At 37.3% G+C, this 16211-nt stretch overlaps 1 protein-coding gene across 6 annotated transcripts in view; it reads left to right on the top strand.

The window, feature by feature from the left end:
• LOC148075645 (muscleblind-like protein 1) overlaps positions 1-16211 on the top strand; it is an 83242-nt gene that overhangs the window by 47077 nt on the left and 19954 nt on the right. For all 6 annotated transcript variants that reach the window (XM_087796251.1, XM_087796248.1, XM_087796253.1 and 3 more), the window contains exon 3: positions 13389-13559. In XM_087796251.1, coding sequence (XP_087652377.1) covers positions 13389-13559 — 171 coding nt within the window. The remainder of the gene's footprint in view (positions 1-13388; positions 13560-16211) is intronic.

The following is a 16211-nucleotide window of genomic DNA, read 5'->3' as shown; positions in this document are numbered from 1 at the left end:
GTTTCTTCTCGTCTGGACTATTGTAACAGTTTGTCTTCATGTCTTAACAAGAAGGATCTGTCTCGCCTGCAGTTGATTCAGAACTCTGCAGCGAGAATTCTAACCTGCTCAAGTAGAAGAACTCACATTTCTCCGATCTTTAAAATAACTCCTGTGTTTGTTTCTCGGCGTTATCTTGACCTTTTAAGTATATATTTTATTGAGTAATGTTTTGATTGTTTAAGCGCTTTGTGACCCTGGTCTGGAAAAGCGCTCCATAATGTTGGTGTCACAGCTTGATCCTGTGAGAAGGAGGAAGTTCCATAAGTCATTCTCGTCCACCATCCACAATACAAATGGGAGAGAAGAAAACAAATGACCCCAAAAACTTGGAAGTCGGAGTAAATACAGACTTACAATAGCTGGAAGGAGCTGAAATCATGGAAATCAACATTATTTAGTATTTATTAAAAATAGAATGAATTTCCCAGAAATTGGACCTATTTAAAATTTCATGGGGTCTTCTGCCCCCCTTTTCGCCTCCTTTACAATTAACAAAACTTCTAAAAAAAACCTTACTTAGTATGTAATACATATGGATTAAACTTCAGGGAAATTGGACGTATTTCAGGTTTCACAGGGGTCTTCTGCACCCCCTAGTGCCCCCTTTACCTGTTCTAGTTGCTACCCCCCCCTTAAACCTTCACTAGGAGGTCAGTAGTCTACTAACGTAAACCTGTGCCATCAGACTTTGAATATGAATTTTTAACGCCAATCTTTTTCAGAATCAAAATCAGACTGAATTTCAAGCAAAATTTTCAATTTCTTAATTAAATGCATTAATAAATTCAGTGTTAAAATCAATGTGTTAATAAAAAAGGAAAAACAATTAAATGTTAAAATAAAATGTAAAAAGGTGTCTATGGAAATATATATTTAGTGATCAGTGTATAATAAATGATGTGTTACCTACAAGGCAACGAAGGAAAGGCGATCGATCCCTGGTGTCAGGTTACACAGCTTCATCACACAGAGGTCACGAAAAGCACCGTGACATGTGTGACGTCAGGGATCGATGGCTCCTACTCGGTTGGATGTTGGAGCTGAATATTTTTAACCAGGGATTTCTCACACCAAATATATTATGACATTTTAATATAGTTTTTTTCCTCCTTTAAAATTGAAAATGCATTGAAAAAAGGCACCAAAAATACAGTGCTAGAAATTAAATGGCCAAAGTCTAATTTCGATGCTGTAAAAATTCAGTGTTAGAAATCTATACCAAAGTCAGACGGCGCACGATGACTACCAGCATGTTCTATATATTTTGTCTTAAAATAAATGTGACCTATTTCAAATTTTCATGGAGGTCTTTTGACCCCTTTTCTGCCTCCTTACAATAACAAAAATAACTGAAATTCTGGATAAAAACCCCTCACCTGGTATGTAATAGATTTAGTTTAAATGTATATAGAAATTGGACGTTTTTTTAATGTTTATTCTTGTCCCAACTTGTGTCCCCTTTACCATAAACCGATCTGCATTTATTTAAGCCATTTAATTGAGCTGTTTTTGGAGTTTATGAGACAAGATAAGGCAGACAAACAAACACACAGACAACCCTATTATTCTATATATACAGTCAATCTAAACATCATATCTCGTAACTTCAAGTTTGAGTCGAAGCCTGTTTTAACCTCTTTTAACTTCTCAACTAGGTTAGCGGATGTGACTGATCAGCCAGCGCTTCTGAGTATTCTCGTCACAAACGCCATCCAGACGGTGCCGACTTGATTGATGGCTGTCTGTTGGAGCCGTATGAAGAGGCTGTACCGATGGGAGGGAATTAATAATGCACAGGGGTGTTGGACAGTCCAGACTTTCAGTGATACAGTTGTCATTTTGGTCACGGTGTGAAGCTGCAGCAGACTGCAGGGAACAGCTCGAGAGGTAAATGAACGTGCAGGGATTGATTGATTGATTGATTGATTGATTGACACCTCCTTTTATACGTCCCACGTTGGGGGAAAAATTGAGATTAAAGGTGGTTGAATTATGGGTCTGAATTTTGATTGAAGGGTTGGAGAGGATTGTCGATATTTGCTTCTGAATGTGTTGAAATCCGTGGCACAGATTAATATTAATGCTCACATCTGTCTCATTCTGAATCTTTCTGCTGTTCCTCACCACTTGCCTGCTATTATTGTCTTAAAATCTCCCAAACCAATCGACTAAATGGTTTGAAAATCGACTACTGAGCTCTGAATGAAGGTTTTAAGGGGTAGTGCAATGTGATTAGGTCAAGATAAATGAGGTTCAAGGGAGGCAGAAAACCCTAATGACCGTTTAAATAGGTCCATTTTTCAGAAAACCATATGTATTACACACTAAATTGGGGAGATTTCTGGGATTTAAGCTCCTTTTAATTTTTGTAAATGTCCAGAAAAGGGTGCAAAAATACCTCTTGAAAATTCAATATGTCAGATTCTGAGAGAGGTTTAACCATGAATACACCATAAAACATAAGAAATAGTTTTATGATTTCAGCTAATTTTGTTTATTGTAAGGGGGTTCAAGGGGGGCAGGAGACCCCCATGAAAATGCAAATGTTTACAGAACATCCCGGTTCAAGAACTCTTTCTCCGCGTCTGCTGGATCATGAATATTGTTTAATGAAATGGAATCTATTGTATTTTATTTGTATTATTTATTAATTTGTAAACCATATTATGGTAATGTATTTGAAGTCATTGTGTTTTATTTTATTGATCTCCTTTTATTTCATTGATATCATTTAACTTTTTAAATATTCTGTAATGCCAAATTCTAGTGTTTAAAACACTGACCAATGTTGTGTCACACACCGATATTAAAGGTTTTCTGATTCTGATTTTAATGTAAATGAATGCAGTGTAATAAATAAATGTATTTTTCTTGAATTTTAGCTCCTTTTTAACAATTGTAATGGGCTGCAAATGGAGGTACAAGACCCCCCTTTAAACAAGTTGAATTTCTATTAAATGTATTCCATATTTAATACTCATTAAATGAGGATTATTCCCATAATTCCAGCTCCTTTCTGCCATTGTAAAGCCCATAATCTGCCTGGATTTACTCTCTTCTCTACCTCCGCCTCTCTCCATAGTTTTTAGGGTTATTTGCTATCCAAGTGTTTCAGCTTGTGGAAAATGAAATTATGCAAAATGTATTTATAGTAAGTATATATATAGTGTTTATATCTCACTGCCAACCTCTCTGTAGATAATCATGTTGAGAATCTTTTAATGTGTTCTTCATGATAATTTCCCTCCTCGCTTGAGTAATGGCTTCATTATTTACTCTGAGTGAATAAACCATGTTAAAATGAATTCTCTTTTGGGAAACATTTGTAAGTCTCTGTGATGTCCCTCGGAGTTTCTGTGTGCGCGAGTGTGTGCGAGTGTGTGTCTAGACAACGAGGTACATGTGTGTGTCTAGAATTTGAAATACGACAGAGAGATGTCGGCTGTAATGGGGCCAAAGTGATTTATAAGTGTGGAATACTCTGTTCCCCAGCATGTACACACACACAAGGACACATATCGGACAGTGATGGCTGGATTCTTTGATGAAGACAAATTTAAGATGAAAGAATGAAAGTCAAATGTTGAATATTTATTGATTTGTGGCTTCAAATGAGGGAGATGTTCCTGTTTTTATCCAAGTTGTGTCCAGTTCTTATGATATATTCGATGATCTTTTAGGATAAAATGGATGATTTTTGGTGCAGAATTAATTTGAATGTCTTTTCTTATTCTGGATAATGTTCAGTACTTTACAAACACTTTTGCAACTAAGATCCAGGACACAACTCCCACTTGAGGTACTCAGGGATTAAATAAGCCTTTTCAGAGATTTCTTTTTTTTTTTTTTTACTCCCACAATATTCCAAACAACACCTCACTAACTTTATCGGTTGCCATGGTAATATTGTCTTCCAAACTTGCAACTTCATCATCCAAACGTTTAGAATCACAAGAAAATCACAACATCATCCATTTTTCAACACCTTTTATTTTTCTGTTGCATTTTCCATCTTCTGAAGTCTGTTGTGAAGACCGGACTTCACCTCTCCATGGCTACCTTCACACTAGGGGCTAAGTCCCCGTGGACCAATGTCCGTTTCAAGTCCTGGTGACGTCTCTACACTTCTTCACCCTCAAGGTTCTTTGGACTTTTCCATTTTTTCATCATTCTCTGTTCGGCTCAGGCCATATGTTAAGAGTCGTTTGACTCTTACGGTAGAAGAATCTAGGATTCCTCGACTCCCTTGGCCATGACAGATGGTCCACACTTTTTTGAAAGTCAAACGTATGCTTGTTTTATTTTTTAATCAAAAATAACCGATGGAACATTATTAAAAAAAATTGAAGTGATAGTTGACCCTAAATTATAATTTCAATTTTGTTTATAACCCCAAATACTGATTAGAAAAGTTTTTTTCCTGACTTCATTTCTGAGTTACCTCAGGCAAAATATCACACCCCTGCAGTGGCATCTGTTCCGTAGAGGGCGCTAGGGACAGTCCTCCCAACGATTTAGCTGTTTTTTGATGTTCATATTCATATTTATGTATTTTATGTAAGTAAGTAAGTAAGTAATATTTATTTATATAGCGCTTTTCGAGACCAGGGTCACAAAGCGCTTAGACAATCAAAACAATACTCAAAAAAGTACATACTTTAAAGATCAAGATAATACTGAGAACAACACAGGAGTTCGATAAATTCAAGGAAAAGCCTGAACAAATAGAAACGTCTTAAGATGTTTCTTAAAGGAGTCAGTAGACTCCATCAAGCGCAAAGAGAGAGGAAGATCGTTCCAAAGCTTAGGAGCAACAGCCTGAAAAGATTTCTCTCCTCTGGTCCTGAACCGTGTGCGAGGAACCATAAGTAGATTCTGATCCACAGACCTCAGAGCCCGAGCTGGAGTGTAAGGCTGGATCAGATCAGTGAAGTAAGGAGGGGCCTGACCATGAATAGCTCTGAAAGTAAGAACCAGAATTTTAAAGTTGATCCTGAAAGAAACTGGAAGCCAGTGAAGAGTTTTAAGGATCGGAGAAATGTGAGTTCTTCTATTTGAGCGGGTCAGAATTCTCACTGAAGAGTTCTGAATCAACTGCAGACGAGACAGATCCTTCTTGTTAAGACATGAAAACAAACTGTTACAATAGTCCAGACGAGAAGAAACAAACGCATGGATTACAAGCTCCAGATCATGTTCCGACAACATTTTCCTAAGTTTAGAGATTTTTCTCAGTTGAAGGAAACAGTTTCTGGTCAGTATTAATATTTATATTAATAATTATTATTTGTTAGTTTGACACTGGTAAACCATATAAGCAATGATTCATGTTATGCTTTTTTTTGTCCTCTTCATATCCGGTATATCTAGGGGTCGCATTTTGTAGAGCCCGCAAGTGACGTCAAGATTCTCAGCCAATCATACACGTCGCCAAAGTAACAGAGAAGCGTCGTCTCTGAATATGATTTCAGGATGAGGGTAGTTGCAATAGACGAGTGTACACGTTCACACTTTGTTACTAGCTTGTTTAGCTCACTTGGTGGCAGGAGGTATTTTTGAAAGAGAATGCAGACCTTCGCCGATTCAAACCCCCACTCTTGTCATTTTTTTTAATTATTATTTGTGTCAGTTTGTGATGAGTGTGTAGTAAGTATCTCTAATGTTCTGGTGCAGAGGACAGGTTGTTCATGGTTTTCCATTAGTTTATTAATAATTTGGTGAATTCCGTATGAGGGCTGTTAGAGTATAATTGAAATGTGTTTTTATTTTTTATCCGAACAAGGAGCATAATAAACATTATTATTCATAATTAGCTGTGTTTGATTTCTACATGTATTTAAGATTGTCTAAGTTTGATATAAGACTATTGTCGACTGATTCTTTCAATGGTAGAGGCAGGGAAATGTACTGGAAAAGAGCCACTGCACCCCGGCTCACAAAATCCATTTCTCCAAGTGGACTTGGATCATTTTACTATTGTAACAGTTTATTTTCATTTCTAAACTAGAAGGATCTGTCTCGCCTGCAATAAATACAAAACTCTGCAGCGAGAATTCTGACCTGCTCTAGTAGAAGAACTCGCATTTCTCCGCCCCTTAAAACTCTTCACTGGCTGCCAGTTTCTTTCAGGATCAATTTTAAAATTCTGGTTCTTACTTTCAGATCTATTCATGGTCAGGCTCCTCCTTACATCAGTGATCTGATCCAGACTTACACCCCAGCTCGGGCTCTGAGGTCTGTGGATCAGAATCTACTGATGGTTGCTGAACACACCGGACCAGAGGAGAGAAATCCTACCAGGCTGTTGCTCCTAAGCTTTGGAACGATCTTCCTCTCTCTCTGTGTTTGATGATCTGCTGACTCCTTCAAGAAACATCTTAAGACAGTTTTATTTGTGAAGGCTTTTCCCTGATTTTCTGGGACTCCTGCGTTTGTCTTACGTGTCTTGATCTTTTATAGTTTTTAAATTTGTATGTATTTTTAACTGTGTATTGCTTTCAAGCACTTTCTGACCCTGGTCTAGAAAAGCTCTTTACAAATAACTTTTACTTTCTTACTTACTTACTTACGTAATTCTTGAACCAAAGCCTACTTAGTTAGCTTTAGTGTTCACGCGTTGGATCATTTTGCAAATCAGCCTTTCAGTCCGGAAACCTTGGAATCGAATGAGCGAGAGAAAGATCTTTTGTCTCCTGCTATAATGAAGAAAAAAAGAATCCAAACCAGGATAATAAGCTTTCGTTTTCTGGGCAACATTTCACACAACCCTGCAACCTAAAGGACGAGAACAGAGGCGCACTGAATAATGGAAGCATGGAATGTGTTGTCTCTTGAACTGCGAGGCGTCACATGTAAAGGAGATAATTGGGCTGATTCAACTGTCGATGATAGGATGGTCACCTTGCCTGAGGACCCTGAGGCCAGAATTCCACCCCCTCTTTAGAATATCCTTGAGTCTCCGGGGTGAGTTTATCAGCAACGGATGCCAAAGGTGAACTGTTGTGGGGAAACTGTTACCACAACTGACTACACATAAATGTTGCAACAGGTGTGAGCTGCTGAGAGAGAGACACAGGATTACATAAGTTAGTTAACATTGCCAAATGGGGTGGAATCATTGACTGAAACCATAGGGATCCTCTGTTGGGGAGTTCATAGACTTGCTGTTAACCTCTTCTGACACTGTTTATGAAGCAGGGGGAAACCTGGAGCCAGATTGTTAGAACCACAAATGTGATTGGACCAAAGTCACCCTGTTCAGGGAGCTCGAATTAAAGCATACAAATTGAAAACAAATAGAGATTTGATTACAATGTATTTTCGATTAATCTTCCCGTTTAGGTTTTAGAAGCACTTTTTCTCAACCAAACTGAATTATGAGGTTGATAGCAAAGCTGACCATGTAAAGGCCATCCTATGAAAAAAGACATTAGAATACATGCCCATCATCTTTCTTTTATCCATTAACATTTACTTAATCTTTGTTTACGTAAACCTTAGTAACCCCTCATTCTCATCAGTTCGTATCTTTCGGTCTAAATGTCTTTTTTAGATTTAATTTAAGTTGCATTAAAGCGGATGACATTTTTACGTGTTACCTTACAACCTTACAAATGTTAGACTAATTTTTAGTTGATCTTGTTATAATGAAGGTTTGAGATGATAGATTTGAGGTCTGATACATTCCAGGCACAGGACACAAAACAAAAAGTGATCATTTTTGGAATCGTTTGTTTCTTTTGGCAGCTGTTCTCGCCTCTAACATTCTACTTCAGTTATTTTCTCAGACCAGAGACAAAGTCAAGTGGACAAACACACTTCCATGTTTTGATTAAACTGTGGCACAAATGGTTTCTCCGACACTTTTCCCTGAGCAGTTATAGAAGAATAGAAGTAGAAGATCCATTGCGCCTGTCAGCCAGCTGGGGATCGCCATTACCCCGGAGTCAAAGTAGAGAAATTGGGGCGACAGTGTCAGCTGGTGAACAGGACCTGGTGCTGCTATAACAGCCATGAAACAAGGGCTAAACCTCTGCTGAGAAACAACTGTTATCCTGCAGGCAGACACCGTCGTTGTAAGTGTGATCATTTACATGATGGTTAGTGCTAATTGAACAAACTATAGTGTCTAAACATGCAGATTAAATACTAAAAATGAGTTGTATTCTTCATATATTCTATCCTTTTGCAGTTCCTCACACTTCTCTGTAACCCGACAACCAATTAGTTTAGTTAAATATGGTGTAATCTACACACTTTTTCAAACACTATATAATAGTTTTATATTCAATGAAGTACCGTTTAGCTCTGAAAATAAGTACAATACTTCAAGAAGCTTCAAACTAAAGTTTGAGCCCTTAAAGAAACAAGGAGCAGAATGTCTCTCCAGTTTAAAAATACCCCTTTTTTAAGTTTGATTTGACAAAAAATAATGAGGAAAAAAACTGTCTGGTAAATAGACTTGTTATATTGACGTTGGGATTTCCGAAACTTTGAAATATAATATTTATTTAATTAAATAATATACAATAAACTTACTTGAAGTTAATTAAGTATTAAGTTAGTTAGTTAATTAAGTATCTTACAGCATTTGATTTTATTTTGTAGGAACTTTTTTTTTTTTTACAGTGAGATAATATGAACATTTTAACATACATTTCTATTATCTGCATCTGCAAATGTAGCTATCCATAGTATGTCATCCACTTTAGTTTTTAAAATTAAAATATTATTATTATTATTTCCTTGTTTTATTATTTTCTTGTTTTATATTAATACTTTGGGGTATAGTTCCATAGATGATGTAATAATATTCCCAATGTCTTTCTCTGTTTATGTCAGGCTCCTGTTGGGGAAACATTTATTTTAAAGTATAACCATTTCACCACAAACATTTTATAAATAAAATAATCTGCATCTGCATATTTGTAACTTGTATTTTTGGATGTAAAATATGAATTTTACATTTGTGGATATCAAAACACACGTGCAACCATTGAATATTTGCAGATCACCGTACAGTTGCAGATATTTATGAGACAAAAATAGCTCCATAGATTTCCACTAGTTTACAGGTTTATGTTTTCAGTAAACTTGACTGAAACAAGTGTCTTTACGTGTCAAGAGTGACCGGTTAATATTACTTTGGAGAAAAAAAAAACATGTTTTTATAAGCACACAAACAATAAACAGTAAAAAATACATCCACATTTAAAAACTTTTAAAGGCCAAGATAACAAGTGAGACAGTTATAATCAATAGAACAGAAAATGTCTCACAGACTTTTACCGGTGCCTGAACCGGGGGTTGGAGATCACAGTGTTATCAGACGTTCCGACCAGAAGTCACATGCACTGATGTTAGCCAGTTAGCGACGATCCATTGTCACACAGGAACAAGACTGGGAGCGTCATTACCGGGACGCCTCAAGGCCGGCCAGCGCTCCGGTACACTGGCGCCCTCCACCAATGAGAATCCTGGAAATCTCTTGACATCCCAGACATTCTCCAATGCTAAGTACCTCTACCGTGCTGTCGCTAGGCAGAGCAGACAGCACTGGAAAACAAATGGGAGGGATGAAAATCCCTGGTACAAGGAGGAGAGGGAAGAGAGGTGAGAGGAGAGGAGTGGGTATGAAAGCAGTCATGGGGAGCTGCAGCAAGTAATCGCACCAAGATAAGCAGAAGCATGACAGTCAACCTTTAATTCCCCATGGGAGGTGACACTGTGGAGGTGCTTTAACGGGAGAGGGGTTTCTGCAGGAAACAGATGGGCTGAGGGAGCCCTGCATTTTCATTAGAAAGAAGAAAGTGGGGAACACCGAGGAGAGGAGGATGATGGTCTCCGACTAGTATGTTTTTTGAGTATTGAGTATTCTGCACGCATGCATGTTCAAATACCCTGGGCACAGCAGCACCTCTGCGCCATCGCTGCTCTGTATTCATGATGAGGAGAGCAAATATCAGCATGAGGCTCCGGAGGTATGAGGCAGGAGGAAAGAAAGGAGAGGAGAAAAGGAGGGATGTAAAGAAAAAAGGAGGCGATGTCTGAGATATTATACCTATCCGGGGGAGTGCTCAGTGGAGCAGGCATTATGAGAGTCTAAATTACATTCCCTCCTTCTCCCCTCAGGCGGCCGGCTGCTGGATGAATATAATCACCCACAGCACCGAGCGCCCCGACACAAATCGTGGCGTCTCGGGACACTTCCACCGTATCAGAGCCGCTGCCGGGGCGCCTGTCTTTGTGTTGTCGCAGAAGAGTCCAATCGAGTATTGATTTCTTGTCCCGCAACTTCATCATCTTTACTAAAACACTCTCGAGCATAAACCTGCGATTCCTTTTCCCAATTTGCCAAAGATAAATATTGATTTACAAGCCTTTGTTAAAGTGAGAAGTGGTTTATCATCCTAAGTAATTGCTCATAAAACATATCAGCATGAGCTCGATGAGGCAGCGCTCGACGCATAAAAGTTTACTCCTCGTAATTGCTGCATAAAAATGATACAATACAATACGATACGATTGATGAAATACAATACAATACAATACGATACGATATATGATACGATACGTCAGAGACGAGGCGATACAAGACGATATGATGCGATGCAATGTGATGCAATAAATACAATTTGATAGATACTGCACGATACAATAGATGCGACAGATACAACTGTTACATACAATATAATCCGTTACAATTGATAAAATACGATACGATACGAGGCGATACGATACGAGGCGATACGATACGAGGCGATACGATACGATACATTACGATACGAGACGAGGCGATCTGATACGATACGATACGATACGAGGCGATACAAAATGATACGATACGATCCGATACGATGCGATGCGATACGATACGATACGATACGATACGATACGATACGATACGATACGATACGATACGATACGATACGATACGATACGAGGCGATACGATAGGAGGCGAGGCGATACGATACGATACGATACGATGCGATACGATGCGATGCGATGCGATGCGATGCGATGCGATGCGATGCGATGCGATGCGATGCGATGCGATACTGTAGATGCAAATGCAGGATTTAAATAAAGTAAAATACAAAGTATGATTATAAAAACTAAAGCATAAAATATTACAATTTCAAAAATGTTTCAATCTATCTATTTATCTATCTGCTCGTTGTATCGTTGTCAAAATGTCCTTAAAGTTTCATTGAAATCCTGTCACTTCTCTTATTTTACTTATTTTGAGACGGACAGATAAACGCAAGACATTATATCTTTGTTGAAAGCAATTAAACTTTATTTATATAGTCTATCAGTCAATGAATTGAAGCTTTGGTGTGTAAGGAAAATGACTGAAATGTGGTTAAATGTGTGGGTTGTTTTTTTTAACTTACATGAGATATGTTATAAGATAAGGATCATAAAAGACCAGAAAAGAAGAGACACCTTAAGATTCTCTAATTGGTCCATTAATCTGTGAGTCACCTGCGTAGCTGTGGAAGGTACTTAGTGCTGCTGGAGACGAAGCATGTGGATTAAAAAAACAAAATGAGACTTTTAATAGCACGAGCATTATCTTACTGATGGTGTGAAACCTCTGAAATATGGGACGACATCATTTTTTTTAGAGATCTTAAGTGTCGCGACTCAGTGGTGGTTGAATATTCCGGATATCCGGAAAACGAATCATAACCGTTCAGAATAATCAATAATAGTTTACACGTTTTTTTGACCAGGTGTGTGTGTGTTTTGGTCATGTGATGTTACAGGAGATTGTGGTGTCGATAAAGTTTAGAGACTTCGACAACGAGGACTGACAAGCGTTTATGTTGTTAATTGTTAAAAACATGCAATGAGTACGATAATTGTTTTTCTTCATTCGTGTACAACAACATTTCTGTATTATACAGGGTTTAAAACAATTGAAAGTTAGAAAATAAATATAGTGCGTCTAATATAACTCTGACTGGCTCTGGCAGTATTACTCCACAAGCAGTATTATTATGTAGCCTAGCAAAGTTAAACCTGTGGTGCAGATCTGTAGTTTTTAAATGTATTCTTGAAAACAACATAAATCTGTTTGAGATCAGTCGGTAAAACCAGAAGTCAATTCATTTCAATTGTATTTAAAGTGTCTTATCATAACAAAGTTATCTCAAGACACTTTACAGTTGAAGTAAGACTATAGTTGATTAAGGAAAGACAGATCCCAGCAATTCAACAATTTATCTGTGCACTACTGGAAGGGCTTTGCTGTAATGGGATTAGTAGGTGTTTCAATGGAGACATAAAGCTCTAGTGGTTAAAAAGTGCAACTGCGTGTAACCGGTTACACGACTGTTACAAGCCTCGACTACACATCCAGAAAATATTGTAAACCTTGACACGCCCACTTTTCTTAGTTGGCTTTAAATGAAAGAGTTCGTAAATTAGTCATTATTGCTTTTACTTCTGAGTTGTAATTTCTTGTCTAGTCTAGAACTTGTTATGTCATGAACCGAAGTAATAAATAACACAAACATGTTCAAGATTAAAAACCTTTTTTATAAGAATCTATCAGTAAATACCTAAAAATATAGATATAAAAACACTGACTGACGCCTCATATAAACCAGACAAACAAATGCAAAGAAGTGGCTTTAATGTAGGCTCTTGTTTATTTGTTCATTTCAAAAGACATTCATGAATAAATCAAGCTAATCCTTTAATCTGTAACTTTATTAATAAGTTCATATGCTTGGTCTTGAACAGTAAATAACATAAATAATGATGAATCAAACTGAAGAACAATGTGTTTTAAAAGTTTCTGGATTCATCTAGTATGTGCAAATGTTGATGACACTGTTGAACACTGTAAACCTTTTTCTCGTGGATATCTTTAGTCTCATAAAAGATCTTCTCAGCCTGATAGATGGAGCCACCGATGTACGTTTATCTTCGCTGATTAAGTGTTGCGGCTTTTTTTTTTCTTTCCTCTATTTAATTCACACCATTTTTTTTTTTTGTTTTGCTTCATGAGCTGCTGGTCGACATGAACTGCTTGCATCATCTCTTCTTTGGATTGAGAAAAAAGCAGTGGAACATAAAAATCCACGAGTGGCATTGATCCGTCTTCTGTAAACACTCACACGCTCCTCGCGTCGGGAGCGTCAGGTCAGCACCTCGTAACTGCGAGGGCAGCAACTTCTGTCCGGGCTCATTACTTTCCACATTAGTCAACGGTTAAGAGAAACACGTTCTGAAAGACCTTTTCCTTGTCTCCATTTTCCCTCGTTCCTCCCCCTCCCTCGTCCGTCCTTTCTCGTCCTCACCTCTGTTTTGTTTTATTCCCTCTGCCGTCAGAGCCGCTGTTCAAGGGAGAATTGTAAATACCTGCATCCACCGCCGCATCTGAAGACCCAGCTGGAGATCAATGGCAGGAACAACCTCATCCAGCAGAAAAACATGGTGATGCTGGCTCAACAAATGCAGCTGGCCAACGCCATGATCCCCGGCACGCAGCTGCAGCCCGTGGTAGGTGACGCTTGAGTATTATTTTATTTTTTTTTTAGAATCCCTTATTAGTCCCGCGAGGGGAAATTCAACCATTCACACATACTGATGCGAGTAGGCTGCACACTTGCGCCAAGTTCACCATCAGGAGCAATCAGGGTGAAGTGTCTTGCTCAGGGACACAACGACACAAGCTTGTCTGGAGCTGGGATTGAACCTGCAACCTTTTGGACTGCAGGCAACCACTCTGGGTCAACTGAATCTTACTTCTTGTGTTTCAATGTCAAATTATTGCAGAGTTTAGATGATAATAATGGGTTAAAATAAACATATTATTGCCTTAAAATGAGAATCAGCATTTATACAATATTATTGCCTTATACCACATTTGTCAAACTCATGGGCCAAGGCCAAATCGGGCCCTCTAAGTCTTTTTATGTGGCCCGATGTTTGGCTCAAAATCAAAGTAGATAAATGTTGATATTGATGCCATATTGCTGAGCTAGAGTGTGTTATCATATTTACTTAAATGTCAACATCTTCAATTTGGCTTTAGAAAACAAAATGTTGGGGGATGTCTCCAAGTTTACTGGTGGTACACTAAGCATCTTGTTCTCCATTGAAGACCAGACTATTCTTTCCAGTCTGTGTTTAACCAATTGTGATATTTGTCCTTGTGTCTCAGATAATCAATAACTTACAATAGGGTATAAAGATGCAACCGAAACAGTTCTTGCTTCAGAGATAAATCGGACATTCTATGAGATTATTATTTTGTCTCTCCTTGTACAAGTAAAATTGGTCGTGGCTTTAAACCATAACTGATGTCTGTTCTTTCTTTGAGTTTCAGCACTAAGTCAGTTCCCTAACTCTGACAATATGGTAACCTTAAAGATGATAGTGTTTAAGATAAGCTTAGTAACAGAGATAATCTAAATAAATCTATTAAAATGTAATTAGATGGTGCTAAAGACAGTTTGGTAATTACAAAATGTGTTAATATGTTTGAATGTGTTCAGTTTGACACCCTTACTTAACCCTTGTGTTATCTCAGGGTCAATGTGACCTTGTGGCCCCTAACAAAGTGGTGGGGTTCGTTCACCTTGACCCAGAGACTACACAAGGGGATACCACACACACATTTGATTTCAGACCTCCAGGTCACCTTGATAACATAAGTGTTTACACCTATCTAATAAATTTTATATGTATTTTAGCGTTTCAGTCGAACAGCAAGTGACAGTAGAGTTCTGAATCTTGCACATAAGAGCAAGAAGTTTGTAGATTAACAAATCCTTCTAAACATTTATGAAACCAGGTGGTAATTCAGAACTCGAAAATATATTATCACTCTTTTATCTGTATTTCCAGAAACTATCACTGAAATCTTTTTTTGTTGTTAGCTGGCTGAACATCACATTCTTAGACGACATGAAAAAAAAGAAGCGATACACAAATTAATCTCCAATATGCTTTTCTTCAGGAGTTTGTTTTTCTCTTAGCTTTTTTCACTTATATTTTAATAGAAAAATATTTTTTTTAGTTTGTAAATGATTTGGGCCTTTATTTAAGCATGTTATTAACCAAAAAAAATGAAAAAATTAAGTAGAAATTAATGTGATTAACAAAATTAAACAACAAGACCGGATTGATTCCGTTTGACTCATTTATTGATTACAATGACAATTTATTTTCTTTAACATGATATAGTGACACCAATACCTTGATTTTGATACATGTTCCTGTAGAATACTTTTCTTTTTTCGATATCAATTTTATAAGATACTTTTGAACAAAAAAAATACATTTCACATATAACATAATATATATAATATAATATCTAGTCGAATTTTTCTACTTCGGTAGTTCTTTTTTACATTGACAAGAAATGAAAAAATAAAAACACAACTAATATTTACTGACTTTGTCACTTTTTCCAGATTTTATTCAGAAAAAATCTACACATTCTCAAGTTTTGATTATGCCCCAGAATACAGAGCATGTTTTGATATCACATACTACCGAAATATTTCAATCAGTGCCACAAAAGAAAAGAAGTTGGACCCACAGGCTTATTTATACAGCTCTATGCAGTATTTGGTTAAAACTATTTGTGTAAAAAATATTTAGAAATGTATATTATTATACTACCAAATCTGAAGTATCAAGTTATTCAATGTATTCTTACACAATCACTTTAACAGATGGACTTGAAAAACCCAAACTTTATGTAAGCGTATGTGACATGTTGTGTGCGATGAGATCAAACTTTGTCCATTTATTTAGGAAAAACTTTCTATTGGATACACTTAAAGTATGTTGCTTCAATTTTAAGAATAATCAAATATTTATGAGTCAATATCTTCACTTTTTTCCCACTGAATATTTTATAATATGTATTCAAGAGTGGAATAACAGGAGAGGATTTTTGACACGCTCGTTCAGAGAGCAGACAATATCTGTGGCTCAAGTGACAGTTGAAATAACTTTATTCAAAATATCGACGCTCGCTTCCTTCTGTTTACGACCAACTCCATCGCCGCTATCTCGGAAGAAAGGGTGAGCAGAAAAGACCACTCTGAGAGAAAAAAAAAGCAGTAGGAAGTATTTGCCAAAGATTGAGCTGGGACTGTAAACCTTTTTTCTTTTCCGTTTTTGTGGCGGCGAGAGGAA

Source organism: Callionymus lyra, chromosome 7, assembly GCF_982586985.1.
Source record: "Callionymus lyra chromosome 7, fCalLyr1.hap1.1, whole genome shotgun sequence".
Lineage (NCBI taxonomy): Eukaryota > Metazoa > Chordata > Actinopteri > Syngnathiformes > Callionymidae > Callionymus > Callionymus lyra.
The sequence above is the reverse complement of the archived record's forward strand: the minus strand, read 5'-3'. Positions and strand labels throughout refer to the sequence as shown.